The sequence below is a fragment of the Trachymyrmex septentrionalis genome, unplaced genomic scaffold (assembly GCF_001594115.1).
Source record: "Trachymyrmex septentrionalis isolate Tsep2-gDNA-1 unplaced genomic scaffold, Tsep1.0 scaffold39, whole genome shotgun sequence".
NCBI classification, from domain to species: domain Eukaryota; kingdom Metazoa; phylum Arthropoda; class Insecta; order Hymenoptera; family Formicidae; genus Trachymyrmex; species Trachymyrmex septentrionalis.
This window is the reverse complement of record NW_017305557.1, coordinates 82,087-101,195: the sequence shown is the minus strand read 5'-3', so window position 1 is coordinate 101,195 and position 19,109 is coordinate 82,087. Positions and strand designations below refer to the sequence as shown.

The window sequence follows — 19,109 nt, the reverse complement described above, 5'->3', positions numbered from 1 at the left end:
TAAAGACGGCATCGAAGGAGGAGCTGAACAAGATCACAAAAAATAATTTTTTGAAGTGCTTCGAGGATTGGAAAAAACGTTGGCACAAGTGTATAATATCTGATGGGGATTACTTTGAAGGGGACAAAATAGATATTCATGAATAAATAAATAATTTTTGAAAAAACACAAAATTCGTGATACTTTTTGAACAGACCTCGTACAATAGAGGAAGGTATATATTTCCAAAATTAATAATATGTATCACTTACAAAGACCTCATCAATTGTAAAATTGAAGAGAAAAGCAGCATAAGGTGACAAGCGTACTATTTTTAAAAAAGAATGTTAAACAATTGCATAAAGACGATGTTATATTATATATGTTAAAGGACTATTAACAATTAATCGTTGTTCAAGAATTTAAAATGATAAAATTATATTCGCTTATAGAACAAAATAGTTATTACGCTAAAATCTTTGTTACTTAGACTTTGTAAGACTTCGTATGGAAAACACAAAATTTCCAGATTTATTATTTATTTGATGTATTTCCTGATTTCTTTGCAAGTCTGTTACAGAAACTTCTCAATGTAAATTTTTAACAAATGAATGATTTCTGATAGACAAGAATTATTATGACAAAATGCGTTAGTTATTCTAAAATTTTCTCAATGTAAATTTATAACAATTATTAAATGGTTTTTGGTAGACAAGAATTATTATGACAAAATGTTTTAAAAAATTTTGTATTTGGTTTTGTAAGAAAATAAAACTTATTTTGCAAAAAAAATATTCCTTAATAATGTAACAATCTCCGCATGTTTAAGCTACAGAGACGTTCCTGAGCCAGAGCGTGAGCGCTGGGCGGCTCGACCGCCGAGCCTCGAGCGGGGGTCACTCGCCGAAACCTGCCCAAAATATGCAAATCTTTGAGAGCACCGGTATATAGGATCCTCTTCCTCGGTCCTTTCAAATCAAAAGCTGTTATTAGTATTATTGTCACTTCTGATTGGCTGTCGCAAATGCATCTGCGAATTGCATTCTGCATTTTGCGACTTATGTAGACGACCTTTTAGAGCGTAGTGTCATACTACTTTTTTAGTGGTCCTCCTCCAATCCTCTCGGCTGTGTAGAAATTCCCGCGGACCCCAGTCAGTGAGTTGGCTTGGGCAGCTTACCTTAGAGACTCTCAAGTAAGAGTTGCGCGAATTCCAAGCATTTGCAGGAACATGCCTTCAGGATTTGTACGAGGATTTTCCCTCGTAATATTTATATGTTTGTAAGTAAAAATTATTAAATTTAAATAATAATGATTTAATGTCATTATAAAATATTATTATACCACATAAGTTGTGAAATTGATGTGATTATTGAAAATATACAAATATTACAAATGAAGATTGCTATGTTCTTGCAAATGTGTTGCTCGAAGTTTGTGCATCTCTTATTTGAGAGAGAAAGAAAATACAAAAACTCCCTACGCAGAAGTCGCTGTGACTGGCAGTAGGCAATTACTACAGTGTGCAAGTGAACCACTCTCGAGAGTCTCTAAGCCCGGATCCTCATACGGTCAACAGCGCTTTGACACCGAATGCTGATTGGTGAAAAAACGGGTGATGGAAATAATTTTACCTTCACAACCGGTTAATCTACCTACTCGGCGAGCGTCCTCGCGGGCGACGTCCCTCAATCTTCCCCTTGATTAATTATTCCCCTTGATTAATTTCTCCTTTAGTATCAATTTTTCTTGTTATCTATCCAAAAAATGCTAGCATTCGCCTCTTTAAATATAAATATATATATATTTAAATGTTATTTGAACAAATAGTCGAAAAATATTTTTTAATCTATAAAATATCCAGAATTTATAAAAAATTTAAATTTATAACTAAATTAGTAAATAAAAAGTATTTGTACACAATAATAAAAATATCTTTGTATTAAAAAGACAAGTTATTTTAAAAAAGGTAGAATAGATAGTATGCACCATACTAAGTAAAAAAAATCTTAGTGAACATAGCTTGAAAGCTCAATCATTTCTGAGATAACATTTTTATTAGCATCATGAATGACTTGTTATATTTACAAAAGATGCTTCACATATCTTTCTTCCATTTCCATATATGTTTAACATATGAAATATGTATGGAAATTGAATGAGGACATACAGAACGCAATTTATAAACATTGACGTAAACATTGCATGCGACACGTAGTAGAAGCCATGGTGGAAAGAATATAAAAGTATTCCTGTGGATGCGCAGTAGGAAAGTGAATTTGGATAACATTTGATTGGCTGTTTCAGTATAACCAACGCTATTATACGCAAAAAAGTGCATATTGGGAAACATTTGATTGGTTATTTCCAGTATTGTTAATGCAGTATTATGCGCAATGTTTTATCTTATATTCTTTCCACTATGGTAGAAGCTAGTAATACAAAATAGACCGCTTTTCATTCATTTCTTGACATAGACCTTTCTGTTTTTCTCGATAGTAGCACCTTCTACGGATCAGGCGTCAATACATACTGAATGGTTTTTTTTAACATCCTGTATAAATTTAACACTTCTTTCACTAATATCACTTTGTCACTATTCACTGAAAACTGAACATCGCTTTTTCACTTTCTTTAAAGATATGTATTCATGGTGTCACTCGTCACTCATATTCAGCAATAAATAAGTCACGTGATTTCGTATGCTAACCTCGAATGTCGCTCATATAAATGGGTTAGCAGCGATAAGTTTTTGACGGTAATTATATTATGTAAAATGCTGTAAAAAGTCCAAAATGTTATATTAAAAACAATATTACGATATAATATTGGACCTGTCAAGTTGATGTGATTATGCACAACAACAATAAAGCGAAACTACGACAAAATAAAACTAACGGCATCTGTATACATTAATGAATATATAAATTTAAAAAGAAAATATAAAAAAAAAATTTTGGGTTAATCCTTTATTTGAAAAATAATGTGAACATCGATATAAAAAATTATTATTAAAAAATTATGAATAATCGGTTATATACTTCCATATACCCATGAGTCGAAATACTCTTTTTGACTATGATCATTTCACATATACCACAAGTATGTACAACAGCCATCTGAAAATTTCATGAAACTATCGCAAATAATAACAAATAATACGATAATTAAATAATAATATAATAATTAAATAATAATAATTAATAATAATAATAATAATTTAATAATACAATAATTAAATTGGTATAATGTATTAAACGATTATAAAGAAAAATCGGTATAAATAAAATTGGAAATAAAAATAAAAATAATCAAGATTAAATGAGATAAAATCGCACGCAACAAATTTTTTATTGATAAGAAATTTGTATTTATTTATTTATTGTAATAATTATTTAGAATACGGACATCACTACAAAACTTGATAAAAATACATTTACTTGATACGTTTTTACTCAAAATGAAAGAATTTGGCAGAAAAGAACATGATGCTTCAAAGCGAATTATTAAATGTTAAAGTTGGGCTACGATGGAAACTAACTAGGATACTGACTAAATAGAAACCAATAACTACATTTACCGCACCCTTAGGGCCACTTTCATCAAGCTCCGATTAACTTAACATGCCTAGTAATTTTGCAGGATTTCAACTGAAGCTGATGTCGGAGAAAAAATGCAAAGAAGTTATAAATATAGATTTGTAATACTAACTTATGTAGCAAGGTTTCTCTCTGATAGCTGTTTGTGTTTAGAGGTTAAAAGTGTTCTTTAAATGTTACATATTTAATAAATACTGAATAAATTGGAAATAAAATTTTTTAAAATTATTTTAAATGGAAAACAACTCAGTTATAAATTGGATTACTTGATATAACCAACAAATGTAGTGATTATTAAATTATAGTAAATTATATCAGTATTTTTACTATCAAATAAATGTACGAAGAAGGAAAGCAGCTGCAGTTGCAGCTATATTTCAGTTGACCGTGTTTGTATTTTATAAGTTTACATAATATTATTTATAGGATATAATCGTAATTTTATACAATTTTATTCGAACATATGCGATGTCCTAAAATTAAATTGAATATATATAATTTTTCTTCTTTTACATTTATTATTTCCATTTTGCATATAGACGATCTTTATATAGCTGTTTATATAGATTAGCGCCGAGACACTACTAGTATCTCCAGATTTGTAACTTGTGTCGAATATTCATGAACATTCGCTAAAAGCTGAAAAATTTTAGCAAACAGCGATTACTAGCTAGCGAATGTTCACGTGATCTTTAATCGCGGCGATCTTCTCGCTGTGTGAATTTGTACTTTAACCGTGCATAACGTTGTTCGTATTTTTCTCTTCAAATACACTTCTATCATAAGATGTCTATTGGCGATTGGGCATTTAATGGCATTTAAAAAAGAAAGCGCTATAGAGTGTAGCGGATGGCTACATATTATAAACGAAATAACGGAATTCGTCCACTAAGGAGGCCAAACTCGAAACTGTTTGGTCGGCCGTGGCATTTCGTCTCGGTGCCACACTATTACTCATCAATAACGCGATATATTCGTAGTGTGAATCTTGCCTTAGATACCTTGGAATCAATTTAAATTATTCTATTTAAAGGAACTTCGCGTGACTGCGGTGCTTTCACGAATCCAAGCGAGTCCCGTTGGACCTCTGGTGGCGAGTCGCCACAAGAGAAATAGAAAGAAGTGCGACAGAAAGTCAGTTACGTAATTGGTTATCTCCTTAGTTTGCGTATGTGCAGTTCAATTTTGCGTTCGCTGAAATCTGAAGTTGCGCTACTGTATATACTGTAGTAATAATTTGAAAATCAAATTTTTTGAATATTACTTTTAAAGTACGGGAGATATATATGTATTAAAAATGAAAGAGTAGGGTAAAAGAGAAGATCCAGGTGTGATATTGAAAATTTGTCATCACAATAATATTTATTATAATCATATATAATGTAAGAATATATTTTACTACTTAGACTGAGTTGTTCCATCTTTCATTAAATTTCAGCTCACTATCTTACTGTCTTATTCTCTTATGCTCTTACTCTTTTGTTTATCCAGTAGACAAGTTACACAGTTTATTCGAAGATGGAACAACCGGCTCTTAGGGCGGCAGGAGTCATGGTGGAGATCTCTGTCGAAAACAAATTTCTTTCATTCTAAATTATAGCTATAATATTGAGAAAATCACAATATAATTATGATATTCACAATCAGGAAAATCAGCTGAAGATGCGTACAGAGCATTTCCTTTTTTTTTTTTTCGGAAAAAAGTTTACGGAAAAATTTACAATAAAAATTCAATGTTTCATTTGATTTGCATTATAATGCAGATGAGATGCACATTTTATTTATTATGTTTAAACTACTTGCAAAATCCGACTCTGTATGCACCTTTGCAGCTTTATAAAAAAAGAAGCCGAAAAAAAATCATGAGTTTCTACAAGACAAAATATGATACCTCGCAATTATATCCGTACCATGAGTAACAAACAGATAATTTTATTTATTATACTATCTTTAAGAATAAACTTTCAAAATTCGGCTCTTTAGGAGACTTCATAATTTCGTAAAATATAAGTAAAAAAACAAATTTCATGACAAAATATTTTTTCTACAAGGCCAAATATATGGTGCAGACATGTATCTGCACCGCAAATAAAGTGTAAATGAGTTTTCTCGTCACTATTGCTGGCCCTTAAATAATAATTACAATAGCGTCAATCAATTGAGAAGTATAGGTACCGCTTATATTCTTACAAATGCCAAATTTTATTGCTACGGTAAAGACCAAGTAAGTAGTTTACGAAAACTCACAGATCGCCATACCTAGTAGCACGAAAGAAAAATAGGATTCAACAATTAAGACACTTAGTTGAGTATATCGCAGATATCATAAAGTATACCAATGCCACTGTGTCCTTGATAGAATAAATGATAGGAAATGTACAACTTCGTTGAGACATCTAGAGATTTAAATTTAAACGTATTGACTTAATCGCAACTACAAAAAGGATCGTTCCAACCTTCGCATATTATACGAAAATAAGCAGAAATCAAATAATAAATATAATTACTGTTATATAACTATAATAGTAACAAAGTATTGTGTATGAATCAATAAAATACAATTGATACAAATTGTAATCACGAAGGGATTATCAAAACAAATTAACTAACTTTTAACAAACTTGATTACAGTGGCGGTATCACAGTTACTTTGATATCATACAATATTTGTAATCGCTCATCTCTCTCAAATTGAACTAAAACAGTCGCATATTATAGATGATAGATAATTGTATGCAACTACATAATTTTCTTACATAAATTTATAAACACATATTTTCCAGAATGTAAGATATTTTTAGAATGTCTGTGCATTTTTAAATGTATTTGCTATAAAAATAAATAAATAAGCTGAAAATGGTATTTCTTATAAGCAAATTAACGTATCGATCGTGATTGGATTTGGAGTTTAAAAAACGAAAATTAAAAAAGTTATAATCGCGTTAAAAAAAAATAAATAAATAATATGTAGTAGCACCTGGACGCATAGATCCGGCATAGCTTTGGTTTTTTTTCTTGTAAAATACATCGACATTAATATCTAATTACGGTAACATTAAGAAATGCAATATGTAATCAATATTGCTGTTTTATTTACGTTACTGTTTTACGGAGACCTTAATGAAGGGCTACCTCATTTGCATTTTTCGCTGTTGCCATACCGCAAACTTCCTATATGCGGTAGTTAACAATTGATTAAGATGACTCGTCAAGTGTTGACTAACCGCAGAGAATTCTCTTTGCACACGATCCTGGGAGAAATGGAATTCGTATATTATAGAATAATGAATTTTGTATAAATAAATAAATGCTGCTTATTTGTATATGTGAAATAAATATTTACTTACTTCAAAGGGTTTTAGTTTAGCGGAATGAAATCTATGTAAAGCTTCGTGCATTCTGATTGCTTTTTCTTCAAGCTGTGGTGTTGTCGGAGGAAAACTTCGCCAAAAGTGTCTCAACAACTCACATGTACACACATACACGTTACGTAATTCCTTCTCTAAATCTTTCGGTATTAATTCTATAATATGTATTTTACATAATTATTTATCTATGCTTATGTATTTATATCTATATATATATGTACATTATTGCACATTGACTAAAGAATGTGAAGTTACTAATAATAATTTACTGAATATCTGAAGACACGGTAGTGTCTCGGCGCTAAGACAAGTGAATTATATATACTGTCATTTGTAATATAAAGAATATATTCTTACGTCCAAGACTTTCTTCTCGGAAACCTTTCATTAAAGATCCACCAGGTGTTAATTCACCTAAAGCTGATACTGCCGCAGCTGGACTAACTAAAGAAGTAGCTGTTTGTCGCGGTAATGTACTACCGGATAACCATCCAGAAGCTTCTTTTTTTAAGTGATTTAATGTAATAAACAATTCTTCCAAAGTTGGTTCTATACTTCCGTAATCTGGTATAGGTCCATGCAAATATCTATCTACATGCATCAGATTTAACGGTGCTCCATTATTTGTATTTATGTCACAGCTCTTATCAAGATCATCATAAGTTATCTTCTCTTGTATTCTACGCTGTAAAAATGTATTTGAAAAGATTAAATAAATCATCCTCAATCCCAGCAAACATAAATGATAAATAAATCAAATGGAAAGGAAAGTTGTACTTTTTTAGTCTTTGGTTCATCATCTGGTTCATTGTTTGTTATTTTACTTGCAGATGGTGTAGATCCATTTAATTGTGGTTGATTGGTTTGTATCAACTGTTTGGCAGTGCTAGCTTTCATAACCATTATGCTATGTTGATTAAATCTCTTGATCATATTTTGATGTACTATATTTCCAGATGTTTTATCTGCTTTACTACAACCACTTCCATAATTTTCATCTAGTGTTTGATCTTCAAAGGAAGTAATATCTACCAAAGGATCATTTATCCCAGTTTGAAGATCTTTCTTAAGTTCTTGATCATCTATTTTGGCACATTCGGTAAAAAGATCCTTGGTCCCAGTATTGATACGGTCTCTGTGAAAATAATGTGATTGAAAGAATTTTGTCCAGAAATCTGACTCTGGCATTTTATGAGGCACATTTTCTTGATGTTTTCTTTTAACAGCTGGATAAGTCTTAAATATACATTCTATCACATCGACAGTTAAATTGTATTTTAATCCATTGCAGCCATCAGTTTGTGGCTTGATATCTGCCTAAAAAATTCGATTAATCCATTATATATAATTTATGTGTTGAGCAAAAATCTAACATAAAAGGAAGCATTATTACCAGGAAAGCACTATTAACACCTATCTCTTGACGTTGTATCTTTTTAGCTTGTGTATACTCTGCGGCATGTTGTGACCAAAATTCTTCCGATGATATAACTTGCGTGATTACTAGATCACGATATAATTGAAGCAACATAGGATGTTCTTGAAGAGTTCTAAAAAAAGGAATGTATTTGTAAACAAATTGTCTCATCAATTATTCGTGAAGTACTCTCTTCACAAATATTAGCTTAAATTAAATTAACCTTACCTATTTTTTTCTTCTAACTCCTTGTTAACTTTCCGCTTAAATTTTGGTAGTAACTGTTGCAATAACTCCTTTACATCATCGCGATCTTTAATTTGTGCTTCTTGTCCATTTTTATTTACAAAATGAAATGTAGATGATGTACCATCATGTAACACAACCTGTAGTTGTATTTTTGATTTTCCCTCTGGTGATATTTTTTGTACTACAAAGACTCAATAATTTTATTTGTTTATTGATATTGGTGTATAATTTATATTATTATTTCACAATAACATATACAAATAAACATAACAATATATATATATATATATATATATATACATATATATGTGTGTATATGTATATAAGCTAACACATTATTGAACACATAATTACATCAATCAGTTATATTTATACACAACTTCTTAAAGTCTTACATTTAATATCAGCATACTTATGGCTGACAGAAACAGTATCTCTGTTATCAAGCATCCATGCTATTCGTTCATTCATCACATATAAGGTACCATCTCCTTTTTTATAACGCACTTGACTCACTTGCATCAGGACATCTTCCGAGGATGTAGTCATGGTGGATGTGAAGCGTAATACAATTTTTTTAAAAACAGTAAATACAATCCTAAAAATTATATCCTATTAAGAATAATTATGCACAGATATATATATTATTTTAAAAAACAAAAAATTTTTTTGTACAAGAGATTGACTGATAAGAATGATCATTATGGAAACAGAGAACGTATCACTTATTTTGCATGTGTGTGACAAAAAAATTCTTATAAAGTTGTAGAATAGAAAATGTGAGATGTATTGTTCCATAGAATTCGAGACATTTTCATGTCCTTGAATATCGCATGATGATTGTACTCGATGCATCTCTGTATAATCACTTCGAATTTCTTTGGAAAAAAAATACATGAAGCGTGACGATCGCGACGAGAAATCGTTTCGAGGAAATAACAATTCGCATCGCGGTGCGTCAAATACCAAACGATGTCTGTGATAAGAACTCATGCAAGTTAACAGTGAGCGTGAAAGATAAATAGTCGTGCATTTCCCATCGACCGAGTATCTCTCGCGTCACGAAAATCAGCTTTCCACACATTTCAGTGAAAGAAACGCGTTTCCCGTTAACAGCGAGCAAAATTCGTTGTAAAAACGCACGTTTACCAGTGGCGGATTGCCGAATGCCACGGAACAACGTAAAGATCCGCCAAGCGGCACGGCCATGTGCAGAAACACACCACGGCAGTAGACGCATCGCAAGCGCGGCCACGGACAGACGATAATACTATCGACATCGACCTGTGCCGATCTGTGGCGACTGACGGCACTAGGTTACTCAAGTGACGGCTCAAGTCGTCATCGCTTCCTCTACTAGACGTATTTATCTATCGTTACTATCTCGTGTCCGTCGTGTAAACTGCACACACATATAAAATGAATAATTTTGCGTATTTATCAGCAAAAATAGTGACAGCAAAATCCGCTAGCGGAAATTTATCTGAAATTTTTCGAATATAAAGGCCTTGTGCACAATGGAGGAAATATTAGAAATAAGAATAAATATTAAGATTTTAACGTATCAGAAACCGTATTTTCCGGTGTAACTGATATCTGATAGGCTGCGGCATACGATACTTGTTTTCCTGCTGAATTGCTAGCTGGATTAGAATCTTGCCACCGTATTAGCTGCAATGCTGGCACACTGATATCATCAATCATCTCCATCAATTTTCGCCAAAATGACGAATCCAGGGAATAAACGCTCGAAGTTCGACATTGTCCAACTATAATATAAGCAAAGCAACGCTGATTCTGACTATGGCCCACTTGATTGGTCAAATATTTCAAAGCATTTTTTGATTGGTCAATTTTTTGAATTGTTTGTTCAACGCTTCTGTATTCACGGCATAGTGGAAATAATTTTACCAGCTTTTTTTATTCACTCCATAAAAAGAGGCGATAGCGAACAGCTTTTTAACTCTGCTTTGCGTAGCGGTGGAGTAGGGATAAAACGCCAGCTTGTAAAGGCTTTTACATAATAGGTACAGGCAGTAGAACCTGGGATTTAATATCAAACTTACACATCAGAGTTCTAATTGGACAGCTCGTTATTCCCTGTTGCCTGTGCCACCGACAAGATAATTAAAGACCGACATCGTTACGGGGGTTGGCGTCCTTGCGAATATTGAAGTAATTTAGAATTAAAAACTGAAAATTGTACTAATTTTATGATTTATTAGTTTAGTGGACGTATTTAGAACTCAATAATACTCGATTTTTTTGAAATTGTGATTTCAGTGCTATCATCAAAATTTGATTATCAACAGAGATAATAACTGCAGAGAAAAAATTGTAATTTTTTTGCAATACACATAGAATATTATAGCTTTATAAGTATGTATATTTATTTATGGTACATTTATGTAATAAAAAATCATGAATTTAATAATGTATGAATCAAATGTTTATGTTAATAATAGCAAATTTATATTAATTGTCGATAATGTCAGCGTTCTTCAATTACCTTCGGGCCCTTGGGGCTCTTTTTATACCGCCGAAAATTTGTTCAGGGTCGACAGTCTTTAATAGTACCTCGTCGGTGCCTATTGCCTGTGCCTATTGTGTTTAAGCCTTTACTTTATTATTTAACACTTACATGTAAATGCACCTTAAGGGCTAGCATTATTACGAATATCACACTTTTAAGCACTCCGAGACGACAATAATGGATGATTATCGTATGCCTGCGAAACGGGCAAAATTTGATATTCCTAATAAGAATTTGAAGTATCATAGAACACAGGAAGAAATTTCTACAAATAAAAACGCTCAAAATGATGATCTTTGGGGTGATGATTTTGACGAAGAAGATATTGAAGAAATGGATTTGATTGCATCTCAAGCTTGTGTACAGGTAATGCTGTTGTTGTAAGTTTAATTTTAAAATGTGTCATGGAATTTATTTATAATCTGAATCTTTACTTTCAAGGAGACTAACTTGTTAAATAATTTAAGACTACATGATTTGAATTCGGTGAAATCAGCTTTCCCAGAGAGAACAACTGCCTATAATGAAACATGTTCAAAATTACCACAAGCTATAGAAAAGTCTAATTCACAGTTGTTAACAAATGTACAGAGTACAAGTCAGAATCATCAAAACATAACAGAAATGAATTATTCTCAATTTAGAAATAAGTTAATAGATAAAAAAGATCATAATTCAACTTTCCAAAAGAACAAAATTATTGTACATGGTAATATCATTGTGGAAATACAATACTAATAATTATAAAATATCTTTATTTTCATAATTTCTTTTATATATATCTATAGATGGTAAAGAATTGGAAAAATTAAAAACTGAAAACAAAAAATTATTGAATGATTTTATAACTAAAGATGGTGAAACTGCATTTTTACGGCAACAACTACAACAAACTCAGTTACGAGTTGAAAATGAGAAATTAGAAAAGATGCGTTTAATTGAAGAACAAGCCAATCGTCATAGATCAGAGATTAACAAAATTTATAAAGAAAAAGAACAGCTAAAAACACAATTAGAATTACAAGTGAGTTTTATTCTTTTGCTTGATATCACAAAAATATATGATAACATTATCTATTAATGTATAGAATCTAGAAATAGGAAATCTTCAAGAACGTTCTAAATTATTAGAATCTGGAAATATTAAACTAAGGGAACCACAAATGTTATATACAAATTCTTCTATTGATAAGTGCAAATATGTTATCCCAATAAATCGGTAAGATAAAAAACAATCTAAATTTGATTTTTATGAACTTAACATTCAAAGTATCTATAACTAATATGTATTTAATAGAATCACGAATAGGAATCTAAAAATGAAAGAAGTATGTGTACAAGCTAATATTTACAAGAAAAATGATTATCAACTGAAGACATTTAATATTTGTGAGTATACTATTGTAAAATTATTTAAAAGATATTTAGCGATTTACTGACTTTATTTTAAGATGTTTAGCATAACAGTCCGCACGATTTCTCAGATACTTCCGACTTAAAAAACAGTTAAAAGGTGAATATTCGTCTGTTTTACACAGGCTACAACTTTAATTACAACTTAACAAATTTAAACTAATATCGAAATGTTTTATTGATGTTTTATTGATTTTATTGATATTTAATATCAAATTTGTAACATTATTTGTACAGCAATCTCTGACTAGAACATAGAACATACATACATACATATAATATATACATACATCTACTTATTTAATAATATATGTAATAAAATCAATAAAATATCAATAAAAGTGACATTTCGACAGTGATTTGAATTTGTCTTGAAGATTCCTATAATATTATGGAACAAAAATTATATGTTATTTCAAAAATTTAAGATGAATTTGATTTCCTTATAAAAACAAATTTTTAAACATCTTTTTATCGCATGTTGTAGCCTGTATAAAACAGATGAATACTCACTTCAATCTTTTTTAATTGTCGAAAGTGTCTGAAAAATCGTGCGGACCATTACGCTAAACACTCTGTATATTATTGTGACAATTTTGTAATACCACAAATATTTTTTAGATTTTCCTCTTGCAAGAATTTCAGAATTAATGTTTGGAGCATCACTACCAGAAAAATCCATCGTTAATATTAAAGTCATAGAAAAAACTGGAAGGAGAAATTTACCTATTTTGCAAGAAGAAGAAACATTTAGAATTTTTGGTAAATGTTATTCACAGAATTGTTCTGCAAGAATATACAAATTAATACAGTCATATAAGGTATAAGAGCAACCAGTCAGTTTACTTTTTCAAGAAATGTATACTTCCTTAAAAAATTTTTTGGACAAAAAATATAGGATTCTAAGTGTCGTATTAATGGAAATGTTAGTGTGACCTTGGAACATATTTGGACAGAGATCTGGATGCTCCAGATGTTATATCATCCTTGTTATTTACTGAATGTTGAATGAGAATGATATGACACTCGAAAAGCATTGAGGTGGGAATCAGAACACTCTTTTGGATAGCATTGTTGGAGTCACGTAAAAATCATTTCGAAATTTTTTAATGCAAATTCCTATTTTTTATTTCCTATTTTTATTTTTGTAGTTGATTTCGAGTGTTTTTCAAAGTGCTAGGTATTTCAACTCTCAGCTGGCACGCTATATATGATTCGAGATTTTGGAGCACATGAGTGTGTTACCCTCACGATTTCAATCACGAACAAATTTTTTTTAATCGAAACGCCAAAAATTCCGAAAGAAGAATGAATGGACACAAAAATCGAAAAATTTAAGATATTCGAAATATTCAGGAAAAAAGAGAAATAAAAACATTGAAGTTTGCGAGAAAACTAGGTTTTCTTTGAAAATTCGTAGTTTTAACGAGAAAACTGTTGAGAGATTTTTCTAGCGGGGTTTTAAAGGTAATCGAATGTGCTTTAAGAAAAACATACCATTATTTCGATTAGTTTCGGAAAGTATATTTGTTCGGCAAGGTGAAATTAGGTCAACAATCTAATAAATGAGTTTAAACTTTATAAACAGTAAAATAATGCACAATTATAATATAAAAATGACATACTTACGTGAAAAATATTGCTAAACACTTTCTAAGAATATCGAGCTATATATTTATTCAGACTTTGTTTCAAGTGTTTTGAATTTTTATTAAATAATGTAAAAAATGCTATAAATCAACTTATTTTCATTTATTAACGATAAATAAAACTTATTATACACACAAATTCTTGAATTATTAAAATAAGATTGTCGAGATTTGTACTTCCGAGATATGTCTCTGGAGCCGTGGGTGTAATACACTAGAATATTGACAATTAACGATTAGAGTAAATTCTCGTTCAATTCTCACAGCATGTTGTGGGGGGAGGGAGGGGGAGAGGGATTAATAGAAGAGGTGTATGAAACTTTTTATCTCCTAGTCTTCTCTATTTTTATGGTTTAGCATTGTTTTATACAGTTTGAATGTACGTAACCCAGAACTTATGCTGAGAGTTAATATATAAATCATAAATAAAAAGAAATAAATTATATATAAATTTAATATATAAATTGTAAATAGAGGTACTTTTCATCAAATTTTTTTCGAGTATTATGACGTATTAAAAATTAAGATATTGTCGATATTAGCAAGGTGTCCAATTGACGACTAAAATCTTTTAATCCTCCTTAGTAATCACCTTAGCCATATATTGGATCGTGATGTCATAAGCGAGAAATGATACGTTGATTTTTCTTGCATGCTATACAAATAAATAAAGAGAATTTGAATGAAATGAAATGATGAGACCGCTTTAAAACACTTGTAAAAATGGGCTGAGACTATTCTCATCTGCCATGACAGTCAGTAAATAATAAAAAAAAAAGCTTGTGAAATGAAAATAGACTACACATGCGCATTGAGTAAAAACTAATAAACGCAATTTATGTCTTTTATGTGATTCTTTACTGACTGCCAGGGGAGATAGAGATAGTTTCAGGTCCATTTTTACAAGTATTTTAAAGCGATTTTATTATTTTATTTTTATTATTAAAATTCTCTCTATTTATAAATTGCAAGACAATCAACGCTTATGACACATTTCTCGTTTATGACGTCACGATTCAATATGGCTGAAGTGCGTACTCAAGAGTCTTAAATATTGTCTAAGGTCATGATTATACTCGTATACATTTTTGGAACTTAAAGTCAGATAGGTATACAAGGTGCCTATAAAGTCTCTTACCATCCTTATATTTTGAAAACAAATCAAAATTATGAAAAATCAAAATACGTGTTCGATTTTCGAGGAGTTACTTTTTTAAGGGAATTAGAGAAGTTGCCCTTCCCAAGGGGGTGTCCCCATCCCTAACTAAAAAAATTCAAATGGAACTCTATATGTAGTATATAATATGAAGGGCATGGAAAAAGAAAGTTGTTTGTTCTCCTTCTTCCGTCCAAAACGGAAGTTGATAGGTAGACTCGTTCGGAAGTTATTCAATGTCAAATTTTCATTTGTTTGAAAGATTTGAAAAATTTCGTTTGTTCTTACCCTTCAATAAGTGTCATATTTATTGCAGTAATTGTTCAAAATGAGTATTGTTCAAATCTTCACAATAAAATATTTGATTATGAAATTTCTCTTTTACATTCTGAAATATTTTATTAGATATTTTTACAAGCTGCCGTAATCCGCTGTGATTCGGAACGTGTTTGAGTACATTGACTACATTTACACGGTTCGATTTACGCCAAAGTTATAACATCGATGTAATGAAACTGGCTAATTATAGCTATTCCTCTGAAGAATGGAATGACTGTGATTGGCCAGTTTCCTAACATCGATATCATAAGTTCGGCGTAAATCAAACTGTGTAAACGTAATTCACTGTAATTCACGTATAGAATTTCTGCCAATGTACCTTACGCACTGCGAAAAACAGTAGTCGAAAATGCTTCGGACATCGACAGTTCGTGCAGAACTAGGATAGTAATTTCATAATCGATTATTTCAATGTCAAGAAGTGAATAGTGTCTATTTTAAACAGTTGCTGCAATAAATCTAACATGTATTGAAGGTAAAAACAAAATAGAATTTTTCAAATTTTAACATTGAATGACTCTCAAACCGGTCAACGTATCTATTTTTGCATTAAACCAAAAATTTTCTTTTTTTATGTCCTTTCAAATGATATGCTATGAGGAGTTTTATTTGAAATTTTTGAGTTAGGACAGCCTCAATCTCTTTAAGGACGTACACATACTCTGTTCAACGAGAGAATGACTTCGGTTTGCTCATAGGAGATAATGTAACGTTGTACAACGAAGACCTGTGCAAACGGACGAGTTTTCATCCGATTCGAGGGCATTCTCTCGTTGAATGGAGTATACATCTATAGAGATGGTGAAAAAATCGATTTTTTTATACATATTTTTAAAGTATAATGTTTTAAGAATGTTTTTGTAGAGTTATAAATCCAGCGAAAAATAGGGGAGTTATTCGAAATTATAGATCAGAAGGTTCGAGCGCGTTGAAGACGACAGGCACATCTGCGACAAGACGGTTCAAATTCGCGCAGGTCAAAGAAGGGTCTTTTTCTATTTATTGTATTTATCAATAACAAGCCTCAAAGCATTTAAAAATGCGGACGGTTAGTTGGGTAACAGTTTTGTCTGGACGAGCAACTGAAAAGGAAACGTTAACAACGAAAAATATAAACTAAAAAACTTTAAACGCGTTTTTCTCAAAACATAGTTTCTAAAACACGTGACTATTATATCTTGAAGACGGCTCGATTTGCAATTTTACACACTCTTATATACTGAAAACTAGTTCTTGACATAGAGAGATTTTTTCTTACGATGTTTAGTTTTTTTTTCGTAGTCAAAAATGAGCAAAATTTTTTGTGAAAAATCATGTTAACTTTGACTAGCTGTCATTTTGTTCAAACGCAATATTTAAAAAAACGGCTCCGTTAAGCACAAGATCTATGTTTCAATTTTATAAAACTTGTGCCACTTCGTTTTCAGACGAGTCTTGTGCGAATAGCAATGGTCACCGCAAATCCCGTTTTGTAAAACATGATGTACGAAAATTTGAATAGCGTCTCCATTTTATATTATTTTTAAAAATATTAATGGTAAGAAAAGTACGATCTTTACAAATTTACTAACCCGACTTTATCTCTAGCCGTTTTTTCACAAAAAATTTGCAAAATTAGACCTTGTTTTGATCGGTTTAGATGTATATACCTATTCTCTTAAAAGAAGCCCCTCGAAATAAATGAAAACGTATTTCGTGATTTTTCATAATTTTGAATTGTTTCCAAAATAAAGGGACTGTAATAGACTTTATAAACATCTTGTATATTACTAAATATTGTTGAATATTAGTTTTCAATAATTTTTTACTCAAGTACTATCAACTTTATAGAAAAACAGCAAGTGACAAAAATTATTTATTTTTTTCTCATAGAATTCTGAGAATTTTTTCAGAACTTTTAGTACCTTATTTTTTCATGTTGGTAAAAATAGTTACCAATGCAGTACTAAAAAGTTGATAAAAAATTCTGAAAAAATTCTTAGAATTCTATGAGAAGAAAATAAACAATTTTTGTCTCTTACTGTTTTTCTGTAAAGTTTATAGTACCTGAGTAAAAAATTATTGAAAATTAATATCTGATGATTTTTAATAATTAATATTTTGTTAATTATTGCAAAATGATAGAGGATTTTTAGTCCGCTCTACCAGCAAAATATTTGGTGATTATTTTGGGATACCCTGTATAAGATCTGCTTTTATTATTATTATATATATTTCTGCATTAGACTGCACTAGAACTTTTTTGTTTTTATCAAATATTAAACATATATCTATCTAACTTTAAGTTTCAAAAGAGTGCATTAATTCAGCCACAGAAAATAGATCTATAATGTCAAAATCATGACTCTGAACATTTAAGGAGGTTCTCGCATTTGATGAGATATAAGACAAGTTTATAATATATATGTAATACAAAAGTTAATATCAATAATATCTAAAAAAATTTTATTGGCTTTTACCATATCATTTTGAAGATATTTTATTCTAAATTTATAGAATTTTATATTACAAGTTGAAGATATAACCTTATTTTGTAGTTATTCTCTTTTAAATTAAGACACTCGTTATAAGTACAGTAATTGAAAAATCGTTATTATAAAGCAAACACTTAAATTTGTTATCGTAAAGTTTCATTTAAACTGAACATACAATTTACAAGAAATTTATATTCTTCGATGAAAAAAGCTAGAATATATGTCAAATGGACGATGTGTATATATCAAATGAACATCTTACAATTTTTATGTTGTTTTGAAAATATTTATTAACATATAAAATTAACAATTATGTATAACGGCATAAGATATTGCTAGTAATTTTTTTGTTCCATTATTTTAATTGTTTTACATATTATTAGGTGTAGTAAAAAGAAATCTATTATTTTTCCAATAGATGGCTTTAGTAATCTGTATCTCGCGTTGTATAAGTGCGATCGGGTTACGCCAAACGGCGTTAGAAAGATAAGATTTCGTACTAAAAAAACTTCTCAGACAGTTTTGTGATTGAGTCAGTATTGTTTGAGCGCGTGTCAAAGATGGACACCAACAAAGAGAAAATACGCCATATTTTACAGTTTTTCTTCGATAAAGGCGAAAACGCAAGCCAGGCGGCTGAAAATGTGAATAGTGTTTATGGTCCTGATATTATAACAGTCAATGTTGCGCAATTTTGGTTTCGTCGATTCCGTTCCGGTAATTTTGATGTCAAAGATGCACCACGCTCTGGAAGGCCAATTGTCGAAAATGTCGATAAAATAATGGAAATCGTCGAGTCCGACCGTCATGTAAGCACTGTTTCGATTGCCCAGGAGCTAAACATTGCATAAAAAACTGTTTGGAACCATTTAAATAAGGCTGGATACAAAAAGAAGCTCGATGTATGGGTGCCACACGAGTTAACGCAAAAAA

At 30.7% G+C, this 19,109-nt stretch overlaps 2 protein-coding genes across 4 annotated transcripts in view; one reads left to right on the top strand and one right to left on the bottom strand.

The window, feature by feature from the left end:
• Positions 1-6,387: 6,387 nt before the first annotated feature.
• LOC108750946 (general transcription factor IIH subunit 1) lies at positions 6,388-9,963 on the bottom strand. 3 transcript variants are annotated; one of them, XM_018490824.1, is made up of 8 exons: positions 9,762-9,963; positions 9,008-9,210; positions 8,592-8,793; positions 8,340-8,496; positions 7,724-8,263; positions 7,304-7,631; positions 6,926-7,101; positions 6,388-6,829 (listed from the first exon to the last, which is right to left on the bottom strand). In XM_018490824.1, exons 1-8 carry the CDS (start codon positions 9,890-9,892, stop codon positions 6,707-6,709), a joined length of 1,860 nt encoding a protein of 619 aa, XP_018346326.1. In that variant the 5' UTR covers positions 9,893-9,963; the 3' UTR covers positions 6,388-6,706. The 3 variants fall into 3 exon arrangements, with proteins under 3 accessions (XP_018346326.1, XP_018346327.1, XP_018346328.1); XM_018490825.1 differs by having other exon boundaries at positions 9,756-9,833; XM_018490826.1 differs by lacking the exon at positions 9,762-9,963 and adding an exon at positions 9,288-9,303.
• Positions 9,964-10,304: 341 nt separating this feature from the next.
• LOC108750945 overlaps positions 10,305-19,109 on the top strand; it is a 50,470-nt gene continuing 41,665 nt past the window's right edge. Inside the window, exons 1-7 of the mRNA XM_018490823.1 lie at positions 10,305-10,365; positions 11,305-11,511; positions 11,587-11,854; positions 11,934-12,169; positions 12,234-12,364; positions 12,443-12,534; positions 13,180-13,320. Coding sequence (XP_018346325.1) covers positions 11,323-11,511; positions 11,587-11,854; positions 11,934-12,169; positions 12,234-12,364; positions 12,443-12,534; positions 13,180-13,320 — 1,057 coding nt within the window. The 5' untranslated portion in view covers positions 10,305-10,365; positions 11,305-11,322. The remainder of the gene's footprint in view (positions 10,366-11,304; positions 11,512-11,586; positions 11,855-11,933; positions 12,170-12,233; positions 12,365-12,442; positions 12,535-13,179; positions 13,321-19,109) is intronic.